Genomic DNA, 14,645 nt, shown 5'->3' with positions numbered 1-14,645 from the left:
CCTAGAATGCCTGGAGCTTAACTGAAAGTAGATTTGCACAACCTTCGCTAAAATGTCCGCCGTACAAGTCTTATTTTTGTTCCAGGCTCCGGAAGGCAGTCACTTGCGCAGGTTTCCTTTCTACTTTCCAAGTAGAATCTCCGTGTACATAGCACCTCTGGAGGTAGCGAATCAACCTACTGCAAGTCCTGACACCATATATCAGTGCTGTCCTTTTCCCTTCCAGAACAGTGAGTGAATGTATTTTATTTAACGCAGACGGCTACGTGTGCCATCATTTTGATCCACGCAGCACCTGGCTCAATCACGAGCGCGTCAGTCAATCCTTCAATGGCGCGCTCGAGCTCTGGAGGAAGGCTCTCCACCTCACTATCCGACCATCCCTGCATCTTCAGCATGCCCTCCATCATTCCCACCAACGAATGGCTGAGCGCGGGGACTGATTCTGACGCGTACGAACTTGCTTGTTGGTGCACGTCCACGCTCTGGAAGCCTGCTTGCTCAAAGACATCCTTGATATGTGCGGAGTCGAGCCAAGCCGTGTCAAAGGGAAGGTGCGGCGGTGGGTGATGCGGTCGCACTTGGACGGCCGCCTTCTCTATTGCCTGCATGTAGCCCAGGTCTTTCCAGGAAGTGACGAATGCTCGACCTCCGGGCTTCAGGGTACGATATATGTGCTTCGCAGCCTTTTCAGCGTCTTTGAAGAATAAAAAGCCAAAATTCGTGAAGGAATAGTCGAAGCTGTCAGATGCGATACCATCAAGGTCCTCCGCGGCCAGAGTGAGAGCCGTGACATGATCGGCAGGGATATCCCACTGCGTTCCTATTTTGCTAAGAAGGCACTCAACCATCGGGGCGGCAGCATCAGTAACCGTGAACATGAGAGAATTCCTCACCGCGGCGTCCGAAACACCCGCGAGAAGCTCATCGATGACCACCCCTGTGCCGCATGCGTTGTCCAGAATTTTGGCATCTGCCTTGATGGGTGAAGCCAGCTGCACAAGGTGAGTTGCGACCCTCCGCGTCGCGCCTCCCGTTCCCTTCTCGTAGACCGAGGCAACTTTAGCAAAGTGCTCCTGAGCCGACGACATGACCAACAGCAGGACTGGCGTTTGCGAGATGATCTGTATAGATTGTTATGTTCGAGGTTTAGGGTATCTTGGAGGTGTTCCCCCGCTCAGCTAGGTCTATTCTTATTCCCTTTCGATTCCGAGGACCTTAAATACAGTGGCGCCCACGTGCGCGGCTAAGCAGACATATTGACAGTTGTCTAGGCAGACACGTATTGCAAGAGCGGTACTTCTGGTGTCTCTCGGCATCGCCGTACAATCTTCCACGAGATGTTACGGCATTTCCGGTAGGAGAGAGAATATTCTGCCATCAAAGGAGAGGGTGCTCAAAATGATGCTACCTCCATACGATACCGTGCAGAAATACAAACTTTCCCACATCGAGAAGATCTACTTAGTATCTCCACCTAGAAAATGATCTGCTTCGGTGACAGTCGACAGCGCGACCCAGAGGTCTACGAGGAGATTTTTAGGCGTCACCCACACTGGATCCGCGCTATCTTCATTCGAACAACCAGACAAAATATGTATCACGATAACTCAGAACGATTTCAGAAAGCATTTGTTGGCGTCCCCAGAGAAGTTTGGTATACCTTTGAGAATCCGCTAGAACTCTACAAGAGATTTGATGACCTAAGAGCGCAGACGACAAGAAATCACCGAGGTATATGCTGGAGGAGCTGGTGAATAAAGTCTTCAAAGATCTCTGTCACGGCCTGCCAAGCCTTCCCTGGGACCCCTCACGTGATTCTGGGAAGTCAGCGCACACCCTATTCCTACTTATCGCATGCTGGGAGCTGTCTTACAGAGGACACCCCCAACACTGTAGAGAACTTCTGTGTTACACCTCCTGTAGCTGCCATGTATCAGTTGGCTAGCAACCTATATTCTTATATCTACCGGTGGCCTCTCTAGGAGCCCTACCACGCCGGCTCCGGACTGCAGCTCCTAGTTTGAAAAACCATCGGAGTTGACTAGTTTCCTCCTACTCTGGGAAACTTACAAAGCTTGTCAACTGCTCGTATCTATTTTTTGCTTTATTCCAGGTCTTGTATGTCTTCAGCGACTGGTAAGGGTTGGTCTTTCTTGGTTTTCTTCGCTACTCTATAGTCCACGGAAATTCTGCTCGATTCTGGTTTCCTCTTCGGACCGTGTTGGCTGCTGTTTCGGACACGGTACTCGGCCATTTCGCCGGACATATTGGAAGATACTGAACTTGTTGGATATGCTCGTGTTCGAGGTTATATAGCCCGCAATGTCGGCACACAAGTAGATCTTTGGGCAGGAAGATTTGGGCCAGAGGGGCGAAATCGATTGCTATTGCCACGCAATTCGTGACGTTCACGACCGCATGGTACTGTCTTGGGCGCGTGAACACTAGATCCCCAGGTCCAGCGATATGTATATCAAACCCAATACCGTTTATTCGTAGGTGTCTCTGGACTGATTAGTAATGTACTGTGGTGGACGAATTGATCACAACTGTTACATGGCCAGTTGTTTGTAATAAATTCTTCAGACTTTTGGGAGGAACTCTCTTGGATCAAAATCCGGAATTTTCACCCACCGAGGACCAAATTGTACGACCCCAGGCCTGCATCCTCTCGGTGGAATGCGGTTCCAGAGCCCTGTAGGCCAGCGTGTGACCATGTTGTATCAGCCGGCTCGGTCGGACGCGGCATTGAGAAACTGCCATCATTCCCCTGGGCACTGCTACCCTTGAGTCGGCAGTCTGCTTCCGTGCTGGGCAAGGTTGTGCCACCGTTTCGAATACATTCCAGAGTGTTTGACAGGTCCCCTCCCGTCTTGTGGCTGCTCTGATATTTGTAGTGGGACTTTACAAGCGGCATGTTGCGCCTCGGTTCTCATGATCTGGTTATAACGTCGCCCAGAATCCAACGCCACGACCTCTTCTTGGACATGCTGTAACTTTGTCTCCAGCCCATGTATCATCGATATGAGTTCTTCCTTCCAGCTGTCCTGGTGATCTAGCGCACGCGTCGGCTCGTGCACGCCAAGGCGGCTACTGGCCTCTGCCGAAGCCAAATCCAACGACCACGAAGACCGACTAGTGAATGATGATGAAGTTCTGTAGGCTCCGAAATAGCGTGATGGCATTGCATAAAATAACGTTCCTATAGTACCAAGTCCCAATATCCATATGTTCCCGCGACGTTATGGTCAGAACCACACCTTCTCGCTGTTTGCTGAAGGCACACGGCCGCAGCGTTTGCCATTCTCAGCGCCAGCCACTTCAATTGAGACACCTGGAGAATGGCCCTTCCGACGTATACTCCTACTGAAGCCCAAATGCGAAGCGTTGAAGCCCCCCACGAGACGAATGGAGTCTCTGTGGATGTAAAAGACGTGAATTTCGAGGAGGGTTTCCACTGAAAATATCTTTGGATTGGCCTAATTGGACGGAGTGGCATCCCCATCCACGCCTTTCAATTCCACGAAGATCCCGCCAAAAATGCCAGTCTTCAGGACAACACCCTCGCCGTCGTGAATAACGAGAATATCACCAACCGGGATCTTAAGGGGGTGGGGCTCGAGATTCGAATCCATAACGACACCATAGCACTGCTCCTCGAGCTTTTCGAAGGGAATTGTGGTCGATGGTGTCTGCTTTATCGGCGTCGATTCAGTGGTTTGTTTCGAAGCAGTCTGCTGATGATTTGCGGGGGCTTCCTCAATTTCTGTAGGGTTGGTAGTCGCATGGTCTGGTTGGAGTGGGAGGGGCTCTTTCGTGAAATGTTTAGAGTATTCGGGCTTTCGTGTTATCACTATTACGATCACCTGATCCCGAGCAACAAAACCCTTCGAAAGCCAACCTAATTTCGGCTGGTGTTGGGGGATAAAGTGTCGTCTTTCGCGGCTGCATTCGTCTCTAATTCTAGGGACCTTACCTAGGGTTAGCGGCTGAAGAATCGATGTATATCAACGTACAAATTTTTTAATGAGCTGCCGCAGTACTTCTTTACACTCGGGCCCGACGTTCTTCGAGTCCAGCGAGGTCCATAAGCTCCATTGGTTAAGTAAACGCCCTTCTTTATCGATGTCCTGAACCGTATCTTCGGCCCGTAGAGGGACTTTCTCGACTGCAAGCCGAAAATCATCGTCGGTCGCGATAATTTGCATGTTTTAACTGATTATTATGAAAAGCGCTCGATAAAAAATAAACTCGGAAAGAGGTTCTGATATCTGGGGGTGATGATAGCCTACTTGCTCTTAAATCGGAACTTTTGTGAGCAGTCATCACGAGACTGGAACAGCTCGACGGGGGTTATGATAGGCCGCTGTTGTGATTCTAGCGGCACCACGAATGAGGCCAGGACTAACTACATACCGTATATAATACCTGCTGCTATAGACATGCGCTGGACTTGGCCGGCCCGGGCTTCTTCTTTCCAGAAGTGTTTGACACGAAGTGGCTCTTTTCGTGTGGCTGTATGAGAGAAATCCATGGCTCTCGCCTCCAAGGAAAGACCAACTATATGCCCTTATTCTTGTTCTCGCCACCCAATCCTTTGTCGAGCCAGGTTGTGTTTGAAGGATTGGAGTTGCTGCTGGACATGTTGAAGGAGAAATTCGCAAGAATCCACCGGGAGCAAGAGCTATGAAATAATTTTCAAGATGTCTCAACATCAAAGCCCAATGGCTACAGGTATTAATGTCTCCCGCCCTTCGTTTAAACTAGGGTTCTTTACGTAACAGGCTGCTCTCGATCGCCTCAGAGATTCGCCGATTGAACCATGAAGGAAGAGCTGAAACTGACGCGGCCGTCAAAATAAAACAGGGCATTCTCCTTTGTTTGAACAGCATGTCAATTATTTTCCAATAATTATGCTTATATACTTACCAGTAACTGAAGTCAATGCCCCTGTCAAATCTCCTACCTACGGAAACAAGGACCTTCTCAACTCAGCAGCGGATCCAACATCTAGATATATAATATCGTCACTATAATCCAGCTGAGGAAAGTTCGTACGGACACTCTCGGTTATTCCAAGCCCTTCACTTTTTGCTCACTCGTTTATCCGTCTGGACGTTGCCGATAACTAACTGAATAGCATTTAATTTAGCTGCGTGAAGTACTGATGGGTTGTAGAGAAAAATCTGCTCTTGTAAGCCCTTGCGTGAGAATAATGGTAAGAGCCATACCTGGAGGAAATATTTTCTCTGATTAAGTCAAAGCTTGCTCCTCGACGACGAATGTATCTCGAAGGGACGGCGAATTTCAGCCAGTTTAGTAGTCGGCGATAGAAATCGTGTGCCAGCCGGCGAAGGAGAGGTGGTTGCTCGATGGCAGTAAACCGAGGTGAGTTTAGCGGGTTTATGAAACCCGATTAGTCCTCTTACCCTCTGACCCGTCGAGAGTCTAATCCATATAGGCGAGGGATCGAGACGAACGGACAGTTTTACTGAAGCCAGATGGAGGTGCCAGCCTCGCAACGAAGCTTTTAGTCCGCAGTTTCTGGGCCCCCTACCTTATGAGATAAAGATCGGAATACACAGATTGAAGCTGCCATAAATCCACTCTTCTAGTTCTGATACTTTATATAGTTTGACATTCAATCCAAGATGATGCGCAGCGATTGCACGAAGACCGGTCTGGTTTCGATATAGGTGATTGAAGAACGAGAGATTTACTTATCAGACAGTTGAAGCTTTACCGGCATGATACCACGGGTTACTCCCGTATCGACAGGTGGAGGAAGGGGAAAGCATAACGCAATTAGTATAGATAATAACAGTGGAGTAACCCTACGCAAAAAAGTTCTGACAGTACGTTCAATTCGCCGATTGTCTTTCGGTGCAAGGCGGTTGTGGGCATGTTTGTACCTTTTTCTGCTTGTGATCAAGGGGTCTGAGAAGGTCGCTGGGAATGCTTCGGCTTTCATTGGCTGGGCGAGACCAACTCATAGGTGGGCTCGGCGTCACCTCGGATACAGGATTTTCCTCATGTTCTTTTTGTTGCGGTTCCTGAAAATAACCCCGCTGTGGCTGTGTGTGTGTGGCTACCTATCCCATTCGATTTACTATTGTGTATCTATTTCGCTTTTTACCACCACCAACATCCCAAAGTCCGGGTACTCGAGCCACCGGTCGAAATACCCCGCGGCCACGGGCGTCTTCATGTACCGGTTAATCTCGTCGTAGTTGTCCGGAAGCCACACGGGTTCCCAGCTCAGCGGGCCCGTCATGCCGCCTTGCCGCGCTGCAGCCTCGTGCACGCGCTTCGGCAGGTAGTAGTTCCCAAAGTCGACGGGCGGGACCGTGTCGAAGTATAGGTGGACGTGGTACGCGTGCGGGATGTCGGCGAGGGCCAGCGTCTGGCGGACCTCGATCCCGTACCCGTACCCGAGACGGCGCTGTGCGTTGACATGGTCGATGCAGATCATCGGGTCATCGTCCTCGGGGTGCGGGAGGACGCTGATGAAGCGTCCGTCGGGCCGGAGGTGGTTGGCGATGTTGCGGAACATGGCTGTCATGCTGGCCTGATCTGCCGCGTAGTTAAGCAGCCACGCGGCGAAGACGAGGTCGAAGTCTCCGCCGGTACCGTGGCTGTCGCTGTCGCTGCCGCTGCCATTGGCATTCGCGGAGAACGGCGCGCTACAGTCCGCCACCATGAACCTGTACTTGCCAGCATGCTCGGGCAGCCTCGCCGTCTCGGCCTCCGCCATGTCCACCATCCCCTGCGACACGTCGACGCCCACGACGCTCGCGGCGCCCCAGTCCAGCAGGTGCCGCGTGAAGAAGCCCGTCCCGCACGCGAGTTCCATCACGCGCGCACCCCGGATATACGGCCGGATCAGGCGCTCTACGTTGATGACGATGGCGCGCGATATGGGCAGGTCGTTGACCGAGTCGTACGCCGCGGAGATGGAATTATACTGCGTCGTGGAGAAGTGGGACATTTTGCTTTCTTGATATAGGGGGTCGGAAATTGGGATTGAGTATATCTACAGCACGGAGATTATCGACTTATACGCATGGTATGATAAGGCTGTCAGATGTGCCAAGAAAGAAGCGAAACGACTTATACAGGAATGGTCACGGACCATGGATGGACAAGAAAGAATAATCTACAAGTTTATTGAAAATACATGAATTCTGCTGTTCTCTTCAACCTATCAACATGTCCTGCTGTGAGACCTATGGTACAGTGGTCATAAACCGACCACCATTGAATGCTATGAGACAACCAGCCCGTAATTTCAAACTGTTCACTCCGCTTCTCGGGCATCTTTGATGTAATGCACATTTGCTCGAGTCGGAGGTCCGACTGTCCTTTGTGGAATCGGTCATGCAGATTTCGTGGAATGCGGCCGGCCAGAGCCACAATGGGATCTTGTGCATCACAAACTGACCGTTGGCTTCCTAATGTTGCTTGCGGCAACTACTCCCCAGATCTTGCAGGTTGTTCCTCATCATCAGCAGGCTTTGGCTCATTAAGTGCACGTCCAGTCGTCACTTGATACGAGAAATGTCCCATTCACTGAACCTTTCACGATCTTGGACTCGTCTGGCGTTCTAACATCTGTTAGCGGATCGCGCTTGAAGGAGCATAGCCTTGGTTTACCAAACTTCGACAGTCAATTCCGTCCAAGACGTACCTACACGGTGACAGACTCGGCTACATCGGCTCCTGATGCCCTCCCTCTGTACAGTCCAAAGAATATCCCGCTTGGGAAAGAGATGGCTTTATGTACGGACGATGAATAACGGCTCCAGCAATCGCTGTGAAAACACAAATGCTATCTGACACGACTCGCAGTCGAATTCGCAAGACTACCCCTCGACGAGGCGCAGCAGAGTAGGACTTACAGCATCGAAACCAAAGGAACTCTTTGACTAGAGAGCGTGGTTTCCTCGGCCCACGGGACAAAATGAGCTTTGACCATACTGCCGGCTGGCTGGGCTGCTGAGGTGATATTTTTTTTTCCAGCCTTGATCTCATCGTAGCAGATCGGCCAACGTGCACTACAGCAGCGGAGATTGACATTTCTCTTGGTGGCAACGGTGAGGTACGTGTCGTGGCTGAGCCAAGGCCACTTATCGAACATAATAATTCCTCGAACAAATTTTGTAACAATACATTCTCTGCTCAATGTATTGTTATGCGTCATCACATCAAGCACTTCTCGCCGCTATGTACCCCTTAACATTCGGACGCTCGGAAATGGCAGCCTTCAACGCCTTCAGAGTCTCCGGGAGCGAGGCCTGGGAAAGTGTCAACATGGTAGATGGCTGGGGAAAAGCATTTCTTGACTTACCGGACCCCAACCGAGCACCTCGTCGTTATCCAGTGCCTGGAAAATGGCAAAGTCGGCGTACGTGACTGTGTTCCCCAGGAGATACGGGCCGGGGTGCTGGGAGTAGAACTTGTCCCAGATCCCGTAGTAAAGAGGGACCGTTGTGGTCTTGTACTCGGGCTTGTTCTCGGACAGGTTGGTTACCCACAGGGCCTGCGTCGGGTTTCAGTTCAGATTCACAGCCATGTTGGGGAAATAGCAGAGTCGGCACATACCCTCCAGTCAATGTAAGTGTCGGAAACAGCGTCCACCAGCCACTTCTCATAGTTTGTCGTGCCGTCGTAAGCACCCACGGACCGTGCGAGATATCTCAGGATAGGAACATGCTGGGCTAATGGTTAGGCAGAGACACAGACAAAGCCGTCGTCGTCGATAGCGGGGAACCCAGCAGAGGGCTTTGTCTAGTGTCTGATTTCTCTTACCTGGGACAAAACATGACCGTCGATATCCAGCGACGGCAATTTGCGAGTGATGGTGACGCCCTCAGCTTCGTACTTCTTGCTGAGCTCCCCCCACGTGGCGTCATAAGGATTCCGCTTGTCCTCGTACTCGATGCCGAGTTCGTGCAGGAAGAGCCTGCACTTCAGAGTCAGCAACGGGGACGGTGACGAATATACACTTGACAGAAGGGATCGGGTCCTAGGGATGTGCTTCTACTCCCTACCCACCTGACGACTTCGCCACGGCCTTTGCTGCCGAGGTCGAAATAGTAGAGGACGGGCTTCTTAGCTGCAGCCATTGTGTCAAGAATCTCTGTCGTGTGTGTCGAGTATGGACCTTCCGAACAGAAAAGGAAGCCGAAGAACAGAATGGGAGGCGGGGTTTCTGAGGAATACACTTCTAAAGCTTTGGGGACGCCGACGCGCTTTATGTACGGATCGAATCTCTCCCTCTCTTTCTCTCTCGATAGAGCAATAATTGATTATGGAATCCTCTTGCTCTCACCTGTTCCCCAAACCAATGGTTATCCGCGGACCGGTAGGAACCAAGAAAAAATACTCAAATTGCACCATCCCGCCGAGTCATTGACAACCGACAACCCGTACATATCATAGGGCGGCCCCTTGTCTTCTTGTTTTCGCTGCGGGGAAGCATCCATCAGGCTGCTTTTTGGCAGATTGAAAAAAGCAGCGACGGACCTTAGACAAATGTGGATTGGTGACTTGCCTAGAGTGGAAGGAGGGGTGGGATTTTTGGTAACATGCCCAGCATGGCCTGAACCTATTTTGGGGGAAATGTCCCACTCGGGTAGCCCACTACTCTGGACTTACAGTACCAGAGTACCTACTGCTACGAATAGTGATGGGTAAGATGCTCCGTAATTTGTGCTCGTTTCATTACCTCGTATATCTACCTCGTTTATGATGATGACCAGCTCCGTTGACGAAAGACGACGGGTCCGCGTCATGCGTGAGTGCTCACGCTCCCCTTCCACCGTCCGGCCGGTTCGGATGAACTGCGTGGAATGGTCCCTGTCGACCAGACATGAGCCGTAATTGACAGAAGTGTACGAGGTATTGTCATGGTCAAGTTGTGTACCTACTTCTACTGTTTCGCGACCTTGTCGTCCCGTACATACCTACCTACCAACCAAGATACGAAACACGACCAAAATCCCTTCTCAAACCGAATTCCCCGCAGTGCCAACTGGAACGCCGGGACTTCTGACTGTGCAGCGCAGCACAGCATGCATCCCGGTCTCACAGATACCCTTCCGGCCACCCGGCCAGGTGGTGAAGAGTGACAAGATTATCGCTTGCCCTGCTGTCAATTACTGCTACTGCTACTGCTACTGCTACTGCTACTGCTACTGCTACTGCTACTGCTACTGCTACTGCTACTGCTACTGCTACTGCCACGCCTCGCACCTTGTAATGGGAATCATCCCACACCGCCGCTTTAGGCCATGTCGCGAACCGCCCACCTGAATCGGGCAACCGAGACTTGTCGATTCTAGACATTACTCGTATTACATCGCCTGGACTGGACTGGACAGTGGCCACGACACACTTGGCACGAAAACAGGCAGCTGGGAAAGTGTCTAGCTATAGCCCTGAGAAGGGGGTTTCCTGGTTGCTTCACTGCTGAGTTCTCACTCACTGAGGCCAGGGTAAATGCTTTGGTGGGGGATAGACAACATTTATACGTCATTCCCTGGTTGACGGCTAAGAGAGTGAGAGAGTGGGTAGCCGCGTCATTGATTCTGGCAATGAAATAGAGAGGTATATAAACTCTCTCTCTCTCCCCCTCTCTCCCTCTCTCGCGTGCGGACGGCGAGAGCCAGGTATGGTTGTCACCACAAGGATAACTTTTCGCAGGGCATGGCCGGGGTTGTGTGACACATATACAAGAGGACAAATACAGATTGAGCATGAAGAGTCCGCCATAACCATCGGGATAGACGGGTATGCAATTCAACGTGTTCCTATCCACTTGTGACTGATGCCTGCTCGTTTGTCAATGTCTATCTACCTGCCTGCCTCCGCGCCTGCAGTGACCCTGATCCAACATTGACCACCAACCCCAGGTATCGCCTTTTACGCAGGCGACCCTCCCCCACCACCCGCCGCAACATCGACGGCGATGCCCTTGATGACGTCTGCGGCGCGCTCCGCCACGGCGTACGCCACGGCCTGCAAATGCGCGCCGGGGATGACGGGGAAGAGCGACGTGTCGACAACCCGCAGGTTGCGGGTGCCGTAGACGGTGAGGTTGGGGTCGACCACGCCGCCAAGGTCGAGCGGGAGCATGGCCGCCGTGCCCGAGTAGTGGAATTCGGTGCCGACGCCGTGGCGGAGCACCGACGCGATCTGCTCGCGCGTCATGTCGCGCGCGATGCTCCCGTCGGGGCCCGGGGCGAAGGCCGGCTCCAGCCCCTGCATGGGCGGCGTGGAGAGGATCCTCTGGTTGAATCGCACGGCGAGCAGCAGGATCTCAAAGTCGACGGCGTGGCTGAGCCAGTTGGGGTTGACGGCCGGGTCGTGTCGCTCGTCAGCTGACGTGATGTGCACCGTCCCTCGCGACAGCGGCCGCATGAGCGCCAGGTCCAGGCCACCCGAGTTGTCGTTGAGGATCTCGTACGCCGGCGTGGTGTTGAGCAACAGGGACGCGGCGACCATGTTGTGTTGCATTCCATACCCGACCAGGACGGTCAACCCGCTCCTGTCCGGGCTGGAGTACTCCGGTGGCAAGACAGACGGGACCAGCCCGAAACGCCCCATTGCGTCTTCGAGGAGAGAGATGTACCGGGTGGAGTTTGCCATTTGCGCGAGAGAGGGGAACGCAACTGCAGTCGAAGGTTTCGCTGTCCATGGGCCGGTTCGCGAGGAGAAATAAGTTCGTTCTGCAGCAACATCGAAGCTCGAATTCGTGAGCAGCCAGGCTGGGCGTGGGACAGATGTATTCTGGACTGTGACTGAGTTAGATCAAGTAGCAGGTAATTGCGGGATGGAGTGAACAGCACATTCTGCCACGTCGGGACTTACATGGATATGACAGATGTATCATGGCGTGATCCTGCAAGTTGTTTCCAACCCCTGGTAAATTTTGGACTAGAGGGATACCGAGAGACTGCAGCAAACTGGCGTTGCCGATACCAGATAGCTCGAGAATCTGCGGAGTGTGAATACCACCGGCTGCAAGGATCACCTCGCGAGTAGCTCCAACGAACCGTGTCGTATCGTTGAGTAAATATACGGCCTGTGCAATTGTCAGTTCTGCACGAGCTTTGGCGAATTGAACCTACTTGGACACCCACTGCGCGAACTGCCTCGGATCCTGTTGAGTTGCTGTCGAAGAAAACGCGTCCGACTTGAGCATTCGTGATTAGGTGGTAATTTGGACGACCAGCGGCCATGTCGTGGTATGCCCGTCGCGCATCAGAGCGAGTTTGATTGACAGGATCTATCGACGATGGCAAGAAGTAACTCCCAGCTGATAATCCGTCGTTGGGGTCGAAGCAGTCCGGAATATGTAGGGTATTTAGTGCTTTAAACCAGTTGCCTGTGACCATGTCAGCTTTTGTCCGCAAGGAACGCCGCAAGGCAGTCAATTACCAGTTTGCGGCCAGAAGTATTGCGGATAAGATACGTTGACCGGTCCAGCGAAGCCGTGCATGGATTCGTCGAATGTGACAGGCTGGTTCTGGACGCCATCGTAGTATCGCGGTGTGTATGTCTCGGACTTTTTGAAGTAAGGTAATAGATTCTCCCAATCCCAACCTGGATTGCCTAGTGCGGCCCAGATGTTGAAATCGTTCTGGGTGCCTCGATTCCATATCATGCCGTTGATCAAACTGCCTCCGCCGACGCCCTTGCCCATGACCGTCACACGTGGCTGGCCATCGAGCTGCTTCTGTGGAGTTGTGTTGATGTCCCATTCGTATGCTGCAGGGCGGTCACCGATGTAGACGGGTATCTCGATCGAGTCCTCGTAGTTGTCACTGTCGTCTTGTCAGTCAGCAGTACATGAATTCGGGGAGAGACATACAGAGAGCCAGTTTCGATACACACGACAGAGACGGTTGGATCCTCGCTCAGCCTCGCAGCCACCACCAGACCAGCAATTCCGCAACCCACGACAACGTAGTCATACGTGTCTATGGTGCTGTTGTCTGTATCATGTCCGATGAACGGGAAGCAGGTGACGAAGCGTGCGGTAAGAAGAGACAGCAAAACAAAGAGCTTCATTGTTGAGGATGGCGGTAGCTTTCGCCCAGGTACGAGGACAAGGAGTCAGGCACGGTAAGGGAAAGACAGAAGGGCAAAGGAAACTGGAAAGGGAATCTTGGAAAGGCTTTTGATCTAACTAGCGATATCAAGACTGAGTTCTGCGTGCGTAGAGAAACTGGAACAGTTGCTTGAGAGGGAAGGATCTGGTGGCAAACAAAGATGCAGAGAGGCGCACGGCAGAAAAGAAAAGAGCAAACAATGTACCATGTGTCTCTGGTGTTGTTGGTCATCGCCGTAGCGACAGTCACTAGTCGCGCGATATTGAAAACGCAAGACATCAACGCAGTCAGGAATGGATCCACGACTGATTGTACCTCTGAATGAACAACGAATCTGACTCCTACCACATGAACCCAGAAGTCATCATCCAAAACCAATGGCTGTACCACCTCGCTAGCACGACCGGTGGCCCTTGTGCTTTCTGGCCGCTCTCTCCAGTCGAAACGCGGCACTTTGGTGATCAAACATGCGGAGACGATGAGAAAAATCGATATTGCCCTGCCCTATCGCTGTGGTTGGTATACTCGAAGGCTGCGTATGAGACTCCTGCGGTGTAGAGATGTGCATCCGATGCAGCGCGTCGAGCACGTCAGCTTGATGGGCGGCAGGAATGTAAGTGACTGGAAAACCGTTTGGTGAATTCAATTCATAAGAAGAAACTGTATCACTTGGGCTGATCACAGCATCATTGCCAGCTTGAGAGAAACCCAAGTCTTGCTCGTGCGGACGGCCTAATGTTATCTGCGAAAACTGCGTTGGACGTATGACGGGTGTCTGGGGAGTGTGAATAGGAACAGCATGGTGAAGGGATTGCAATTGCATTGGAATAGTCGGTATATCGAGAGTCTGCACAGTGCTCCTGACTGATGGGGTTGACATGTACGAGGTCGTCCAGCTCGGCACTGCTATCGAGGCATTCCTATCCTCAGGGACATGAGATCTCCCAAAGTCGGGGAGGTTCGGAGAGCTGTGGCGCCATTGTCGTTGCTCCATTCTGTCCATCTCAGCAAAGATAGTGGCCAATCTTGCCTCAAACGCCTGGCGGTTCTTCACACATCGGTTCAGACGTGATCGCTTCTTTCTGATGCTCCTTTTCAAAGAATTTGTCAGCCCATCGGAACTCTTATGTTTTCGAGCTTCCACCAGTCTGTGTTGCGTCTTTGTTATCTCTGCCGTTAGTCGTCTGTACAGGCACTCCGCAGCGGCTATACGCTCCTGGATGTACTCTGCCTCTTGACGGACTTGAGAATGTTGAGCGGTAACCAGTGTTGGTCTCGTCGAGCTGAACGGTGTCAGATGATGGAGAGATGCCATTGCAGAGGTGTGGTAGTACTTGAGCAGGCCTCTTCAAAGACTGTAGGATAGAAGGATTGACCGATTGACTCCGCGTACGGCATTTGTGCTAGGATGCGTCTTTGACCTGTCAACTTCACAAAGAAGTAAGGCTGACCAATAGCAGCTGTGAGCACCAAGGCGGGCCAGATTGTGTATTTTTATGGACAAAGAAGCTCTGACCATGCGGAAGG

General features: G+C 52.0%; 6 protein-coding genes across 6 annotated transcripts; all 6 read right to left on the bottom strand.

Annotated features, from left to right (window-relative positions):
* Window positions 1-245: 245 nt before the first annotated feature.
* Window positions 246-1,091, bottom strand: Z517_05067 (uncharacterized protein; the record flags this gene model as incomplete). Its single annotated transcript, XM_013430394.1, has 1 exon — window positions 246-1,091. One exon carries the CDS (start codon window positions 1,089-1,091, stop codon window positions 246-248), a length of 846 nt encoding a protein of 281 aa, XP_013285848.1.
* Window positions 1,092-3,482: 2,391 nt separating this feature from the next.
* Z517_05066 (uncharacterized protein) lies at window positions 3,483-4,211 on the bottom strand (the record flags this gene model as incomplete). Its single annotated transcript, XM_013430393.1, has 2 exons — window positions 3,483-3,974; window positions 4,020-4,211. The coding sequence occupies 2 exons, from the start codon at window positions 4,209-4,211 to the stop codon at window positions 3,483-3,485; spliced, it is 684 nt and encodes a 227-aa protein (XP_013285847.1).
* Window positions 4,212-6,112: 1,901 nt separating this feature from the next.
* On the bottom strand, window positions 6,113-6,991 carry Z517_05065 (uncharacterized protein; the record flags this gene model as incomplete). The annotated part of the gene is made up of 1 exon (XM_013430392.1): window positions 6,113-6,991. The coding sequence occupies one exon, from the start codon at window positions 6,989-6,991 to the stop codon at window positions 6,113-6,115; it is 879 nt and encodes a 292-aa protein (XP_013285846.1).
* A 1,216-nt stretch (window positions 6,992-8,207) lies between these two features.
* Z517_05064 (uncharacterized protein) lies at window positions 8,208-9,128 on the bottom strand (the record flags this gene model as incomplete). Its single annotated transcript, XM_013430391.1, has 5 exons — window positions 8,208-8,297; window positions 8,351-8,542; window positions 8,605-8,715; window positions 8,812-8,965; window positions 9,058-9,128. The coding sequence occupies 5 exons, from the start codon at window positions 9,126-9,128 to the stop codon at window positions 8,208-8,210; spliced, it is 618 nt and encodes a 205-aa protein (XP_013285845.1).
* A 1,798-nt stretch (window positions 9,129-10,926) lies between these two features.
* On the bottom strand, window positions 10,927-13,077 carry Z517_05063 (uncharacterized protein; the record flags this gene model as incomplete). Its single annotated transcript, XM_013430390.1, has 5 exons — window positions 10,927-11,798; window positions 11,875-12,088; window positions 12,135-12,391; window positions 12,445-12,830; window positions 12,878-13,077. 5 exons carry the CDS (start codon window positions 13,075-13,077, stop codon window positions 10,927-10,929), a joined length of 1,929 nt encoding a protein of 642 aa, XP_013285844.1.
* A 435-nt stretch (window positions 13,078-13,512) lies between these two features.
* Z517_05062 (uncharacterized protein) lies at window positions 13,513-14,433 on the bottom strand (the record flags this gene model as incomplete). The annotated part of the gene is made up of 1 exon (XM_013430389.1): window positions 13,513-14,433. The coding sequence occupies one exon, from the start codon at window positions 14,431-14,433 to the stop codon at window positions 13,513-13,515; it is 921 nt and encodes a 306-aa protein (XP_013285843.1).
* Window positions 14,434-14,645: the final 212 nt, after the last annotated feature.

Source organism: Fonsecaea pedrosoi (assembly GCF_000835455.1).
Source record: "Fonsecaea pedrosoi CBS 271.37 unplaced genomic scaffold supercont1.3, whole genome shotgun sequence".
Classification (NCBI taxonomy): Eukaryota; Fungi; Ascomycota; class Eurotiomycetes; order Chaetothyriales; family Herpotrichiellaceae; genus Fonsecaea; species Fonsecaea pedrosoi.
This window is presented reverse-complemented; position numbering and strand designations above follow the sequence as displayed.